The sequence below is a fragment of the Anoplophora glabripennis genome, unplaced genomic scaffold (genome assembly GCF_000390285.2).
Source record: "Anoplophora glabripennis isolate ALB-LARVAE unplaced genomic scaffold, Agla_2.0 scaffold400, whole genome shotgun sequence".
Classification (NCBI taxonomy): domain Eukaryota; kingdom Metazoa; phylum Arthropoda; class Insecta; order Coleoptera; family Cerambycidae; genus Anoplophora; species Anoplophora glabripennis.
The window spans coordinates 4,372-18,810 of NW_019416546.1; the positions used below are offsets into that span (position 1 = coordinate 4,372).

General features: G+C 31.9%; 1 protein-coding gene across 1 annotated transcript in view; it reads right to left on the reverse strand.

The window, feature by feature from the left end:
• Window positions 1–2,219: 2,219 nt before the first annotated feature.
• LOC108908781 (retinal homeobox protein Rx-like) overlaps window positions 2,220–14,439 on the reverse strand; it is a 145,235-nt gene continuing 133,015 nt past the window's right edge. The window contains exon 3 of the mRNA XM_018712919.1: window positions 2,220–2,588. Within this exon, the coding sequence (XP_018568435.1) occupies window positions 2,220–2,588 (369 nt within the window). The remainder of the gene's footprint in view (window positions 2,589–14,439) is intronic.

Genomic DNA, 14,439 nt, shown 5'->3' on the forward strand with positions numbered 1-14,439 from the left:
TTTTTACTCGAAAACGGTGCGTTTTCGAGTTAAAAAAAGTAAGTAAAACAGTCGAGATACCTTTTCTCTTCCAAATTGAACAAGGAATTGAAAAATAATTTTTATTTTTTTCTTTAAAAATATCCAAAGATATGCCTGTGCGCACGCCACTGGTGAAACTAAAAACAATATTTTTATCGTAAAACATGTATTGTTGATAATTGTCACAGCTTGTAAAATTTCATTAAAATATTCTGAACGGTTTCCGCAATATTTATAAATTTGCATTTTTTTATTAAAACTTTATCACCCTGTAGATCAGAATATGGTATATTAAGGAAATATATCACAAATCACTTGTACTATAAGCTCTTGCAAGGAATGCATCGACTTACCAAACACCCTGTATGTCTTATAGTACTGGATGAGTTGATTGTACTGTGTGGGTGTCTGTGAGCAAATTAAGTTGAAGGTCTATTAAATAAGTTATCTCTCTGACTCATTTGCCAGCTATTGCGGTTTGAGTTTGTGATTTGAATCCGATGAATATAGAATTATATTATAGCTGATTTTTAGGTTTTAAGGGTTGTTTTTTGGTATTCACACGAAATTGAAGGGTTGTATTGAATGAATCTTTGAATATCCAAAATATGTGATGGTGGATTAGTTTCCAGAGCTATTGAGAGCAGAGTTTTGGTCGTTTTTAGGTTTTAAAGGTTGTGTCTTGCATAAACTGACGGGTGATTGAGAATTTCTCATGGCAGACTGGATTTCTGCGGGTCCAAATTCTTAGAGTGGCAACGATTTCATATCTGAAACAGACTATTTTTTTTGTATGCCTTTCATTTCAGATTTTAGAGTAGTTACAAGAGAAAATAAGTTGTTTTCCCCAAAATTGGAAACAATCTGTAGAATGCAGCAGCTAAAATATCAAAAGTTTGCTTGAGTCAAAATACAGCTCCATATTTTCTGAACAGGTCGGTTTTTGATTCACATCATTATTCCTGTTTATTAATGGAGATACGTAATTCAATTGATGTGCTGTTTATTGCAATTGTTGTCACTGATTTTTTTTATCGTTATTGCCGTTATACGCAAGTCTTTAATTTTTTATAATAGAGCGAAGAATAAGTTTTAAATTAACCACAAATCTCAATTTATATGCGAATAGTTATGTGCTAAGTGAAGTGGAGCTAGTGAAGCTAATGATGTGAATCAAAAAACAAATTGTTCCGAAAAGATGGAACTACAGTTTGACTCAAGAAAAAATTTGGGGAAAATAAACTTCTCGTGAAATTGCTGAAAACTGAAATTGTATTAAAAACTTTTTAGTGTCACAAAAGAGAAAATCAATTTTGAATCTGGCCTATTTTTAGTAGTGCTTTGATTTTTGTGGAAAGTTCAATTGCTTTTTCAGAGATCAATATTGTAAGCAGCAGCTGTTCCTTTAAATTCAAATATTTCAATATTGGTATTTTTCATGAAAGCACTAGGATTCAGAATAATCTACCGGTTGTGAAAAATATCAATTTTTCTCCCTAGGTATCATATAAAGAAAAATAATTTAAATAAAATTTATTTGACACTATCACTAATTATTATTTACATCAAATAATTTAAATAATCGTTACTGCACTAATGCCACATTTCACTAATTATAATATACATAATAACCGAGTTGGTATTGGGTTTATACTAATACCTCAAAAAAAATTGGAACATACACTCTAAGCTTGCTTGGGAAGGTGTCTTAACTTTACTACACTTTTGTATCGCGGATTACCATCGTTTGTTCAGAATTTTTTTCGTATGTTTCAAATCTCAAAATACAATACGTTAAGTTTTTGCTAAAGAATTTGTTGGAGCAGTAGAAGAAACAATCATCCGAAGTGCTTTCAATAATGAAGCCTTAGGATATAGAGCAGAAATTATTGACAATTTTAAATTTGTTTCCTACTCCAATTTCAACAAAATGAATTTCTGAACAATTTAATTTTAATTTAAGTTGCACTTGAAGGTATGTTGCTGTGCTGAACTTGAGTAGTAAAGGTTAAGTCACCAACCAGAGAAATTCAGACGGAACCGCACGAGGTTACTATATAAACAGAGACACTCATCACAAGGGTCCAACAACAATAAAATATGATATAAATACAGGATAATATACAAAGGTATGTACAAAAAACAGAATCTACCACAAAACTTTATATACACTTGATTGTCGGCGGGATCGTTAACACTTAAACCATCTGCAGTCCTTTCGTAATGTTCTCCACGTGCTCCTTTGCCTTCAGGCGGAGCGCAGCTATGGAGGTAGTCCTGAGATCTGGGGGAGTGGTGTTGGGGGAGTGTGAGTGTGCCATTGGGGGCCTCCCAGGTTCCGTCGCTACCGGGGAAGTTAAATAGCTGGGGTAGCCAGTTTGGGGATGGCTCAGGAAACCGGGAAGTGCCGACAAGAGTGGGGGGGACAGCCAGGGGTCCATGGGTAGAGCTAGGCTGGAGGCTCCAGCTCTGGAGAGTGTGGCGGCGTGGTATTCGCTTAGGCCTAGGCGAGCCGCTTCCATTTTTTCCTGTCTTCTCCATTTGGCTCGACGATTCTGGAACCATACCTGTAAAGAAATACGTCTTTGTAGAGCATGTATTGGACTAGAATAATAATCGAGACAGTTCATGTTTAAGTTATAGAGGTTTGTTCCAACATCAGTCAGAGACTGGTTTGGGACTGTCAGAAATGTTAATTCAATTAATAAGTACGAATATATTTCTTAATTATACATTTTATTATTACGTTTTGTGTATTACAACAAATGAAACAATAATTTCCATACTCTGTAAATTCTTCTTTTAATTTACTGTGAAAAAATATCATTTCTTGTAAATTTTTAGTAAGTGGAAATTACGTAATTGGTGCAATATTAATAATACAATATAATAATAATATCTCTACTCCTCATTCTAACTACGAGAATTAGCTCAGAAGTCGGAGACTTGTGCAGGAGAGGAGGCGGCATATTATTATTAAGCAGGCCGCATTTGCGCTCAGGATTATGATAATTTACAGAAATAAAGTAAATATTTTTTAACTAATATTTCCATTCATTTATATGAATTCTGCTCAGTCATCCAATTCCATCAAAAATTTAGTTGTGCACTTTAACCATAACTGTCGTTTCCAAATATAATTTTTTCTAAAAGTTTGATGTTTATATACAATACATATAATATTTTTTCTGTTAATATTTATATTTTTAAACGAGAATCCGATTAAATAATCCCAAGTAAAATGCGGAAATAAAAACTTCTCTTTGTAGTAGCGGTTTCTTACGTTATTTAGTCTTTGTCATGGGTGATAATAGGATAGCAAGAATACGGGATATGTCATTGAGTAATTACATTATTTAACAATTATAATATGTCACATACATGTTACCCAACACCCTGTATATATATTTTCACACTATAAATATGTTATTTTATAACTACTATTTATTTATAAGTGTCTCTTATTATTTTGCTGACAATAGAAAATCGCCTGCTGAGTTGCTAGCTGATAATAAATCGTATAAATACCCAACCAGCCGCCAGAGCTGGGTAATTCCTGGTGAAAAAGTAATTAGCAATTACAATTCCCTTTTTTTTCCTGTAATTGTAATTGTATTTAAGTACTTATTTTTATTAAAGTAATTTGGAATTGTAATTGCAGTAAAATTGTTATAGGAATTGTAATTTGTAATTATATTATTTGAACTATCGAATTACAAATTACTTCTATAAGTACAAATACTTTTTCCAATTACAATTACTTTTTCTAATAATTATAATTACTTTTAAGATCATGCGTATTGCGTAATTGCGTACAGATTTGCAGACTTCTATTATTTCATTTGAGGAAAGCCTTGTGCCGCGTGAACAATAAAAAGTGATTTGGTGAATTAACCTCAGAATTAACAGAGTACATTTTATTTTATTATAATTATTATTAATTTAGAAAATATACGAAGGAAAAATATGTTGCCTATAGCATCAAGTTTTATAAAAATATATATTATGTATCTATGAGTTACTGCTCTTATTTTGAGGTGAGAAAACTTCTGGTTCGGTTACTCAGCCTTTCACTCGTACCTGTTCGATTCGTAATTTTTTTAATAATTATTATTGCTTTCCAGTCTACCCAATACTACTGTATTCTATATTTTGCATATGTACTAACAACCAAAAAAAGCATCGGGTTGAATTAATTACCTGGCCAATAATATAAAATTATAGTATGAACTGACTAGTTTAAATTATTAGATTAGGAATAAAAATATAAAAATTCTATATCATTAATTGAATAAGAATAATCTTTTCATTTTAGTATCAATTCTAATAAATAATAAAACGCAATATTACACAACACTTTTAATTAAAATGTTTAACTTAACTTTCTCCTTTTTCTCTGTTTGGTCACTATAATTTACTTTATCATTAAACTAATTAGAAAAGAAATTAGAAAAGTAATTGCTAAATCCATTTTCCATGTAACTGTAATTAAATTAATATAATTCCTTTTTTAAAGAATATACTTTGTAATTGTAATTAATTCCTTTTTTTAAAAAAAGTAATTTGTAATTGTAACTATTTGTAAATTACAAGTAATTACCCAACTCTGCCAGCCGCTCAGGAGGAAGAATATAGATTCTGACTTCACGCTGTTGTAAACTTGTTATAATTTAAAGTTATCTACGGTTAAGTGCTGTTGAAATTCATCGGATCAGAACTGCTAGGGGTTGGTCAACTAGACGCAGCTTCCCTGTAGACAACGAACCAATAACTGGCGCAGTCAGTAGGATTCAATAACTGGCTCAGTCAGAAGAGTTAAATAACTTACATATCTTTGTAATAATTACACAGCCCCACAAAAAAAAAGTGGCAGGTCCGAAAGAAAAGACCATGGTATCCATATGGTTATGGGGTCGCTGAATTCGAATCCTGTGTCCGTTTGACACGATTAGCGCTGGTTTAAGGTCAGCTCAAGGTCAAATATAGAAAATCAATTGTCAACAAACTAAACCTTTTTTGGGGCCGCTGAATCCGAATCCGGTGTCCATTTGACGCGATAAGGTCTGGTTTAAGGTCAGTCCAAGGTCAAATGTAGAAAATCAATTGTCATGTATCTACACGTTTTTAGGATTGCCGAATCCGAATCCGATGTCGGTTTGACGAGATTAGCTCTGGTTTAAGGTTAGTTCAAGGTCAAATGTAGAAAATCAATTGTCAGCAAACTATACCTATGTATCTATACGTTTTTGGGGTCACCGATTCCGAATCCGGTGTCCGTTTGACGCGATTAGCTCTGGTTTAAGGTCAGTTCAAGGTCAAATGTAGAAAATCAATTGTAAACAAACTAAACCTACGTATCTATACGTTTTTGGAGTCGCCCAATCCAAATCCGGTGTTCGTTTGACTAGATCAGATCTTGTTTAAGTTCAGTTCAAGGTCAAATATAGAGAAATTAATACCAACTAGCCTAAATGGGGGCAAAGTTGCGTAATCAGGGGACCAACATTATGCTTCTAAAAAATCAAGGCTAACATGAGTTAGAAATATTTGAAAAAAATTGAAATTTCGAAAATCCGTTTTTGTTTCATTTCAGCCTTGTTTGAGGTGGTATTTAAAAAAAAAGAACACTGTCTCGTGGCGACTTTGCCCTCTATCGAATGTCATAGTCAATTTTTATATGTAACGGTTCGTTTTTCCATAAATTTTTGCAAGACGCTATGACCCTCAATACTGTACTGCCTCAGCCTGAACCACATTGAAACGTTTTGTCTCGAAAAGTTCATCTTCAATGTATTCCTTCCAAATTTATCTAAATTTATTATTTAAATTCCTGTTTATTGAGTTATCGTACACTCTAAGTGTCGTTAGACCCTGTGAAATTAAATTTTGAGAACTCGAGAAACCTAGAAATAGCCATGGGCACGGGATTAAAACTCTAATAAAATTTTATTGTAATGTGAGATATAATAATAATTGTAATGTGACATATAATATTTCAATAAACATAGAAATCTAAATAAAAAATTTAGAAAAATTAGGACGAATACATTGAAGATGAATTTTTCTAGACAAAACGTCTGAATCTGGTTTGGATTGAGGCAGTACAGTATTGGAGGTCATGAAGCTTGCAAAAAATGTAATAAAATTTCCAGGACCATTAAAAAAATGAAGTGATGATGGTGCTGAAAATGTACTCAATAATTTCACTCAATGAACCCACTCAGCTTTCACTCAGACCGATTTATTTAGAGTGTAACCAGAATTCCTAACCTTTCGCAGACATCTGGTATCTGACATCTGGTCAAGGGTTACAGCTAGGCCAGACTAATTTTGTCTGCGAATTGGGCAGATCAAGAAGAGAGTCCGCATATAACAGACCTTAATATCATTGTAAGTATAGTCTTTCCGATCTCAGTTGAAGACCCAAGAGGTGAGCAGCATGTACCAAGTCCGGTCGCTGACGCTCGGCATTGAAATATTTGAAATACTTGTGCCCATAATTATTTATCCATACCCATATACATGTCCGGTAGAACTAAACCTGGTAGAAATGTATACGCCCAGTAGAAGAATGAGCGCGCGGCCGAACGGCGTATAACACAGCCGCACTGGGTAATAAATCTCAGTTGTTGATACGTGGTTGACAAATTGCCTAACAGTGCAGTGGAGCAATGCGGAATTTGTTGTGATTCAAGTAATTTTAATTTATTATAGGCACCTTCTATTAATCATTCATGTTACAATTGCGAAAGGGAGAAGTAAGAGGGATATTGTGTTTACTAATATTATTGCAATGGCATTTTGGAGACCTTTTGAAACGGAACGAAACGAAATTTACCATCAATTTAATAAAATTGTTTGAGGAGATAAATGATTATTCTTTTTTGCAAAAATTTTAGTTAGGCCTGGTAAATATAATTATTATTTAATGATTTTATGTTAAATGAGACAAATTAAACTTGAGGACAAGATGAATTTATTTAAGCTGTACAAGAGGAGTGTAATTAAATTAAATAGAGACGTTTTTAAGTCGTTTATCATGTCATGGAATTTAGTTGGCAAAATTAAAAAAAATAATATGTTACCAGCCATTATTAAACGTGAATTCATTAATCAGCACTTATTAGGTCTTGTCTATGTACCTATCCAGGCTAATTATCCCATATTGGATGTAGGCTACCTTATTTATTATTAATATATCATTTATGCCCACACACATCTATCAAAACAAACTACACATTGATTGTTACAATAGAATGTAACTAGACAATAATTAGCCCGGCAGTTTAAACATCCATTAGAGCCATAATGTTGCCGTATATTATCCTTAAAGCCAAATAAAATGAATCGATCTTTTAGTCATTACGTTGTTTGGAAATACATGATTATGTTTGCATAGTAATTCTAACCGAAATGCAGGTAGAATACCCATCTAATAACGGAAGATAAATCGATTACCTATACGCAATACAAATACAGGTGTTTATCTTATAAATGTACACGAAATCGGAATATGTGTATTAGAATGCAGTAACGAAGCGTCCAATTTATAATATCTATCATGCTGACAAAGTAGGTAAATGAAATTATATAACCACCTGTTATAGCTCCTGGTTTTTCAGTCAATTTTCCCTTAATAGCACACCGCGGACCGAATAATGCCGGTTTGTGTGTAGTAATTTCGTTTCGTAGATGTTATCTTTGATTTATAGCAAATAAAGCATTTGTTTTCACGTAAAAGCCTTTTTAGCCCCGGAGGTACAATCAAGGATCGTATCAGTCGATCATAATGCCGGAGTTACTTAAAAATTTATAAAGGCAGCACTATTACTTTAATACAGATAGTCATGTTGCCCGTAACGACTTTGGAATTACCTCAAATTATCATAAATTTTGTGAGGGCTCGGTCGTAACACTTGGTGTGAAACAAATGTGCGTTTTTCCTTAATTAATTTTTAATTACTAATTTTTCTTCTGTTCTTCTGTTGTATATACTCCACTGTCCTTAAATAATGCCCAAATTGGAGAAATATCCCACTAAGTCATCAGAATTGGGATATGATTTTAGAAAGCCAATTATCAAATCGCTCACAGCACGTCAAGATTCACGGTTTCACACAAAGTTTGTGCTGCCATTTCAGGAGTACTACAAGGCTCTAATCTAGGCCCAGTCCATCTTAATAATTTAAGCTCTATCTTTACTCATCATTAGTTACTTTTCGTTGATAACTTGAAGATATTTTCCAAAGACGAGTGACTAGAAAGGAATTGGATAAACTAAATCAATGATATACGTTAAATTGCCTTAGTCTTAAACGTGTGCAAAACTGTTACATTTTTCCACAAAACCAGTCATTGTTTGTGATTTTCCAAATTAATTCCGAACTTTTGATATGAATACATGAAACTAAAAGCCTAGATGTGCTGTGTGCGAGTAAGCTTAGTTTTTCTTCGTATGTTGAACTAACTACATTGAAAAAAAAGTATTTGGATCAAATGAGCGGATAGTTTTAAATGGAATTATTTGCCGTAAATGTTATTTTAGTCTATTCAAATGTATATATGTACTTTCGTCAAACTATGTGAAATATTTGCTGTAATCTGTAATTTTTATTAGAATTTATATTGTCTTTCTTTTAATTTTTTATAGTTTTGAAATTTATTACGTTTTATTTTAGCTCCAATATTTCTTACAGTTCATTATAAACTGCAAACATATTTGTTTCAAAACTACCAGTTCCTTAAATCATATGTAAAATATATTTAAAATTTAGTACTAATGTAGGAATTATTCAAGACAAATGTAGCATATTATAATCAAACTTATGTTTTCTTGAAAGAAAATTGTAACTTTTCAATTACTTTTCCGTTAAAGTTTAGTATTGCTCGCACCATTGATTTTTCAATTTTTCATTGCAAGTGCTGTTATCTTTTAAAAAACACACAAGAAACAATACGTAGGTAACAAAATTTTATACCACACGTAAACAAGTTACGTTTAATAAGAAAAAGGAAACAGAGCCCAAAGTGGATAGTAAATATGATCTACTTCCACTCTTTCACTGCTGCGTGACGGTAACCATGACCACCGTTGTAAACATTTACAGATTTAGGGCGAGCTAGGAGAAGCCCACGTATTCAGTGTATTTCAAATGAATTTTGGAAGTCAAGTTAAATTGAGCGTTTTCTTTTTAATGTGTTTCTTCAGGATGTAGCCTATTTAATTATCTAAATAACATTGTAAACTACATTTTGTATTAAATTTTTAATAATTAGATATTTAGATATTTTTTGCATATTTGAATCTAATATCGAAGACTATTGTTTGACTTCATTTTGATAGAATTCCTAAGAGAAACATTTGTAAAATTTATTTAAATCGGCTGAATACCTTTGAAATAAAATATTTATTTATAGAATCCTGGGGATGATGTAATAATGATGGGTAATGAAATACCCATTATTTTATAAGTAAAATTAATAAAAAATGTTTTCAGTGTTTCAGTTCAATTCTTTACAAGGGCTAGCTTGAAATTTTTTACAATTATTACAAAAGGCTGTAGCTATTCTATTTTGGAATTATTCTATTGGTTTATAAAACTGTTATTCATGAAAAAAAATAAATATAATGAAAGGGAAAGCAATATATAGCCGCTCTAGTTATTTGGAGCTCAATAATTTGACTATGCAGGAATAATTAATAATATGTATTGCAGCTGTGTTATTTAAAATCTTCGAAAATTTAAAAGTTGGCTATGAATTTCAACGTCGAACTTAATGAACAGGAAAAATTTAATTTTACTAATTGTTTCCTGAGTCTTTTGAAAATGGCTGGGAAGTTAGCGAACAAGTTGACATACTATTAGTGTTAGGTTTTTGTGAAGGAAACTACAGAAGAAATGTTGAAGATTATCGGAGATTTCCAAATCGTGTAATCCCCCATAGAGAAAGATTTTCCAATGTTGAAAGACGGTCTTGAGAAATAGGCAAGTTTTTCAGTAACACTGGAGAACTAGCTATTGCAATCAGGGCCTAAGACGATCAATAAGATCGGTATTTAATTGGTCCAGTTATTTTACCGAATCGCCTAAATGGCGAAACTTATTAAGAATTTCTCTAAAACACTCTTCCGGATCTACTTGATGAAGTACCACCACTATCCAAATAAATGGATTGGAAGAGGAAATAATTGCACACAAGTTTGTCCTCCACCAGACCTCAACAAATGTGACTTCGTTCTTTGAGGAACGTTAAAAGAATTTGTGTATTCCTCGCCAGTTGCGTCTCGATGAGAATTGTGGAATCGCATTAGGGATAAATGCACATTCATTAGAAACAATCAGCAGTTATATTGGATAGAGTACATTTCAATTTTCGACGAAGAATAAATTTATGCCTGAGAGAATAGTGATCATTTTGAACAATTTCTATAACTTATCAGTGCAAAATGTATATTATTTCTGTCGTTTAAGTTGTTTGTTTTTTTTTTCTATTAAATTATTCTTATTATATTAGTATAAAGGTAAGTTACGTCAAATCACCATATTTTGAGCAACTAACAGACTCATAAAATTTTGTTTCGTTTACTGCCGAATGTCTGCAATCGCAAGCCGGGAGAGGTCTTTCTGATTTATCACACAAACTCGTAAGCAAACACAGCGTAAACCGATGTTTATATGCACCCCTCTCGGAGAACAGGGTCGATGCAGGGCGAATAAGAAGGGAGAACGTTCCGCGGATCCACCCCTAGTCGCCCTGGCACTCTTGATTATCCGTATTCTTGAGTTCCGTTCCTTGCAGCCATCCAGAATCACAACGGCCATGTTGATGCCCCGAGCGAACTCAAAATTGGTTTTGAACTGATGCATTAATTGACAATTTGATGTCATTCTTTGCCGGGGCTAATGGCGGACTGAAGCTGTCCTAAATTGACTAAATCCAATAAGAACTTTTAGCGAGCTCCCATGTTAGCGAAATGCAATTTTCTCGTGTTGTTCGAAATATATAACTTTATAAAAAGGAGCTGACGGCGCAGAATGAAATTATAAGTATTTTATTCTGGAATTGAATTACGATATTGCTTGTATTGTTGCGGGATGACGGTATTTTTAAATAATTTTGCAGGAGATTAACAGATATCCAAAAATTCACATTAAGCTGAATCACGTTTATCAAACACTGTAAAAAAATCGGTGTACTGAAAGCAATAAAGGTACGGAGTGAATCCACTGAGTGAAAGTGCACTTAATAATTTAAGTGCATATTCACCATACCAGGTGATTCAGTTTGATATTCGCGGCCTCGTATCTCTTTTGTTTTATCAAATAGCTATAACAAACCCTATATATTTTTAAATCGCCGCACTGAAAGAAATGGGTTTATTAAACTGTTTATCTAGAATAATGTGTATAGCGCATATTAAAACTTTTGTAACCAATATACAACTTTTATTAAAAAAAAGCAATCATCTCCATACTCATTATTCAATCAATTTAACTGGAAGGTGCTTAATACACCTTATGCATCTATGAAAATAAGGTTATAATGAATTACTTATACATTATTAGGTGTTATAGACTTTATGTTCCAATTGTATAGTAGGGAAGATTTGTTGTATAAAGATCAGTATCCGAATTTGTATATAACAATTGTATTAACAGAATTATTCGTTCTTATACTGAATATGTTTCCGTTTTTAACGTGTAAAACGCGTCTTATAATGGTTAAGTGATCGTCACCTCTCGGTGCATAAATCGGTTATGATCGTAAAATATCCGACAGTCCGCTATGCATCGACTTACGACTATTACACGTCTAGTTTCATGAAAATGGGCAGTATGTGCACATGTTTTGTGGGATACATGATCATATCGCGTTGTGTGAAATGGAAAATTATTATGTAAGTATCTAACTGTTTTATGGCTTGTAATTGTTTTGTTTTTTCAAATGTAAATCTTGTCTAAATCTTAATTATTATTATTTTGTAGGTCCTATTAGAAATCGCTGATGTTAAGTTTTACATAAGATGGAGGAATAGAAGGTTAATGGTGACAAAGAAGAGCATGGGTATAAAGTCAATCAACCAGAGGAAATAAAATTAGATGGAAAGAAGCTCAACCTTTCAGGGGATGCTTCATTCTTAAGGTGGAAGAGTTATAGTGCAAATTCTCATGTAATACAAGAAAATACGGGTGCGTCGTTGCTAAGAAAATAAACTGGACAGTTTTGGGAGCGATTTGTCATCATTTTTAATGCTTAAAAGTATGTTTTATGTATGTTTACATTAGAACCTTAGCTTGTAATTACAGTTATCCAATAAAATTTCTGAAAACTTAATGTCATATGTTTTTAACTCATACAGAGTATACAACAGTTTAATACATTTATTATTATAAAACTTATAACCAGTACTAGATGTTCTAATAACGATATGGAACACTTTAATAACAGTTATTGCTATTATTTCGTAAAGGGTATAAAAAACGTTGTATACTAGTTATACAATAATTTAATAAAGAATAAGGTTTATAGTCACTATACAACTGTGCTATACGCGTTTTATATCCAATATTCACCTGTTTAACTGTCACATATAGTATACAATGGTCTTATAATGGTATATAGAATTCTAATAAAGAATAAAAGGCATTTCTTTCAGTGCGCACTGAAATAAATGCGCTTTACAAAATAATAGCAATAACTGTTATTAAAGTGTTCCATATCGTTATTAGAACATCTAGTACTGGTTATTATAAGTTTTATAATAATAAATATATTAAACTGTTGTATACTCTGTATGAGTTAAAAACATATGACATTAAGTTTTAGAAATTTTATTGGATAACTGTAATTACAAGCTAAGGTTCTAATGTAAACATAAAACATACATTTAAGTATCAGAAATGATGACAAATCGCCCCCAAAACTGTCCAGTTTATTTTTTTAGCAACGATGCACCCGTATGAATTGTATTACATGAGAATTTGCACTATAACTCTTCCACCTTAAGAATGAAGCATCTTCTGAAAGGTTGAGCTTCTTTCCATCTAATTCTATTTCCCCTGGTTGATTGACTTTATACCCATGCTCTTCTTTGTCACCGTTAACCTTCTATTCCTCCATCTTATGTAAAACTTCATCAGCGGTTTCTAAAAGAGCATACAAAATAATATTTTTTAAGATTCAGACAAGATTTACATTTGAAAAAACAAAACAATTACAAGCCATAAAACAGTTAGATACTTACATAATTTTCCATTTCACACAACGCGATATGATCATGTGCCTATGCTGTCTATTTTCATCTAACTAGACGTGTAATAGTCGATGCACGGCGGACTGTCGGAAATTTTACGATCATAACCGATTATGCACCGTTAAAAACGGAAATATAATCAATATAAGAACGAATAATTCTGTTAATACAATTGTTATATACAAATTCGGATAGTGGTCTGTATACAACAAATCTTCCCTACTATACATTTGGAACATAAAGTCCATAACACCTAATAATGTATAAGTAATTCATTATAACCTTTATTTCATAGATGCATAAGGTGTATTAAGCACCTTCCAGTTAAACTCATTGAATAATGAGTATGGAGATGATTGCTTTTTTTTAATAAAAGTTGTATATTGGTTATAAAAGTTTTAATATGCGCTATACACATTATTCTAGATAAACAGTTTAATAAACCCATTTCTTTCAGTGTATATATATATATATTTATTTATTTATTTATTTATTTATTTATTTACAAATAAGGGAATCCAACAGAATTTCTATAGAAATTCCTTCCAATTATAGGATACCACTTAAGATTACATTAACCATATAACTATGTGCATTGCATACAAATAGAAAAAGAGAAGAAACATACTCGTATGTACTTATGTGTAAAAGAAAAAATGTTCATATGTGATAAAGAAACTAATATCTAAAGAAAAAAGATATAATCTAAAAAACATAAAAAAGACAATAGATTTTTAACAAAAAACATCAATAGCACAGCGCCTGACTTGATTAAATGATTTATCAAACAAATCTATGTGACTGAAATACTCGTTGTAGTTTTTCTGGATTAAAGTAATAGGTGAATTACAACTATAATTATTAGGATTTACATTTAAATAAAATAAATTTGTTGATCTTGTTGTACGAAACTTTATGTTAAAATTAAGCCTACTTAAAATATAATTACAGTCAATATTACTATTTCTATAGTGTTTTCAATTGATTTCATAAGGTCTATAAGGCAGATGCCTATTAAACCTGTAGTTTAACATGTTAATAAATTTTATCTGAACTTTTTCTATCCGTTCTATATATTTAACATAATTTGGGTTCCACACAATACCAGCAAATTCAAGGTGACTACGAACGAGAGAATTATACAAAGATATAACGGATGCCGG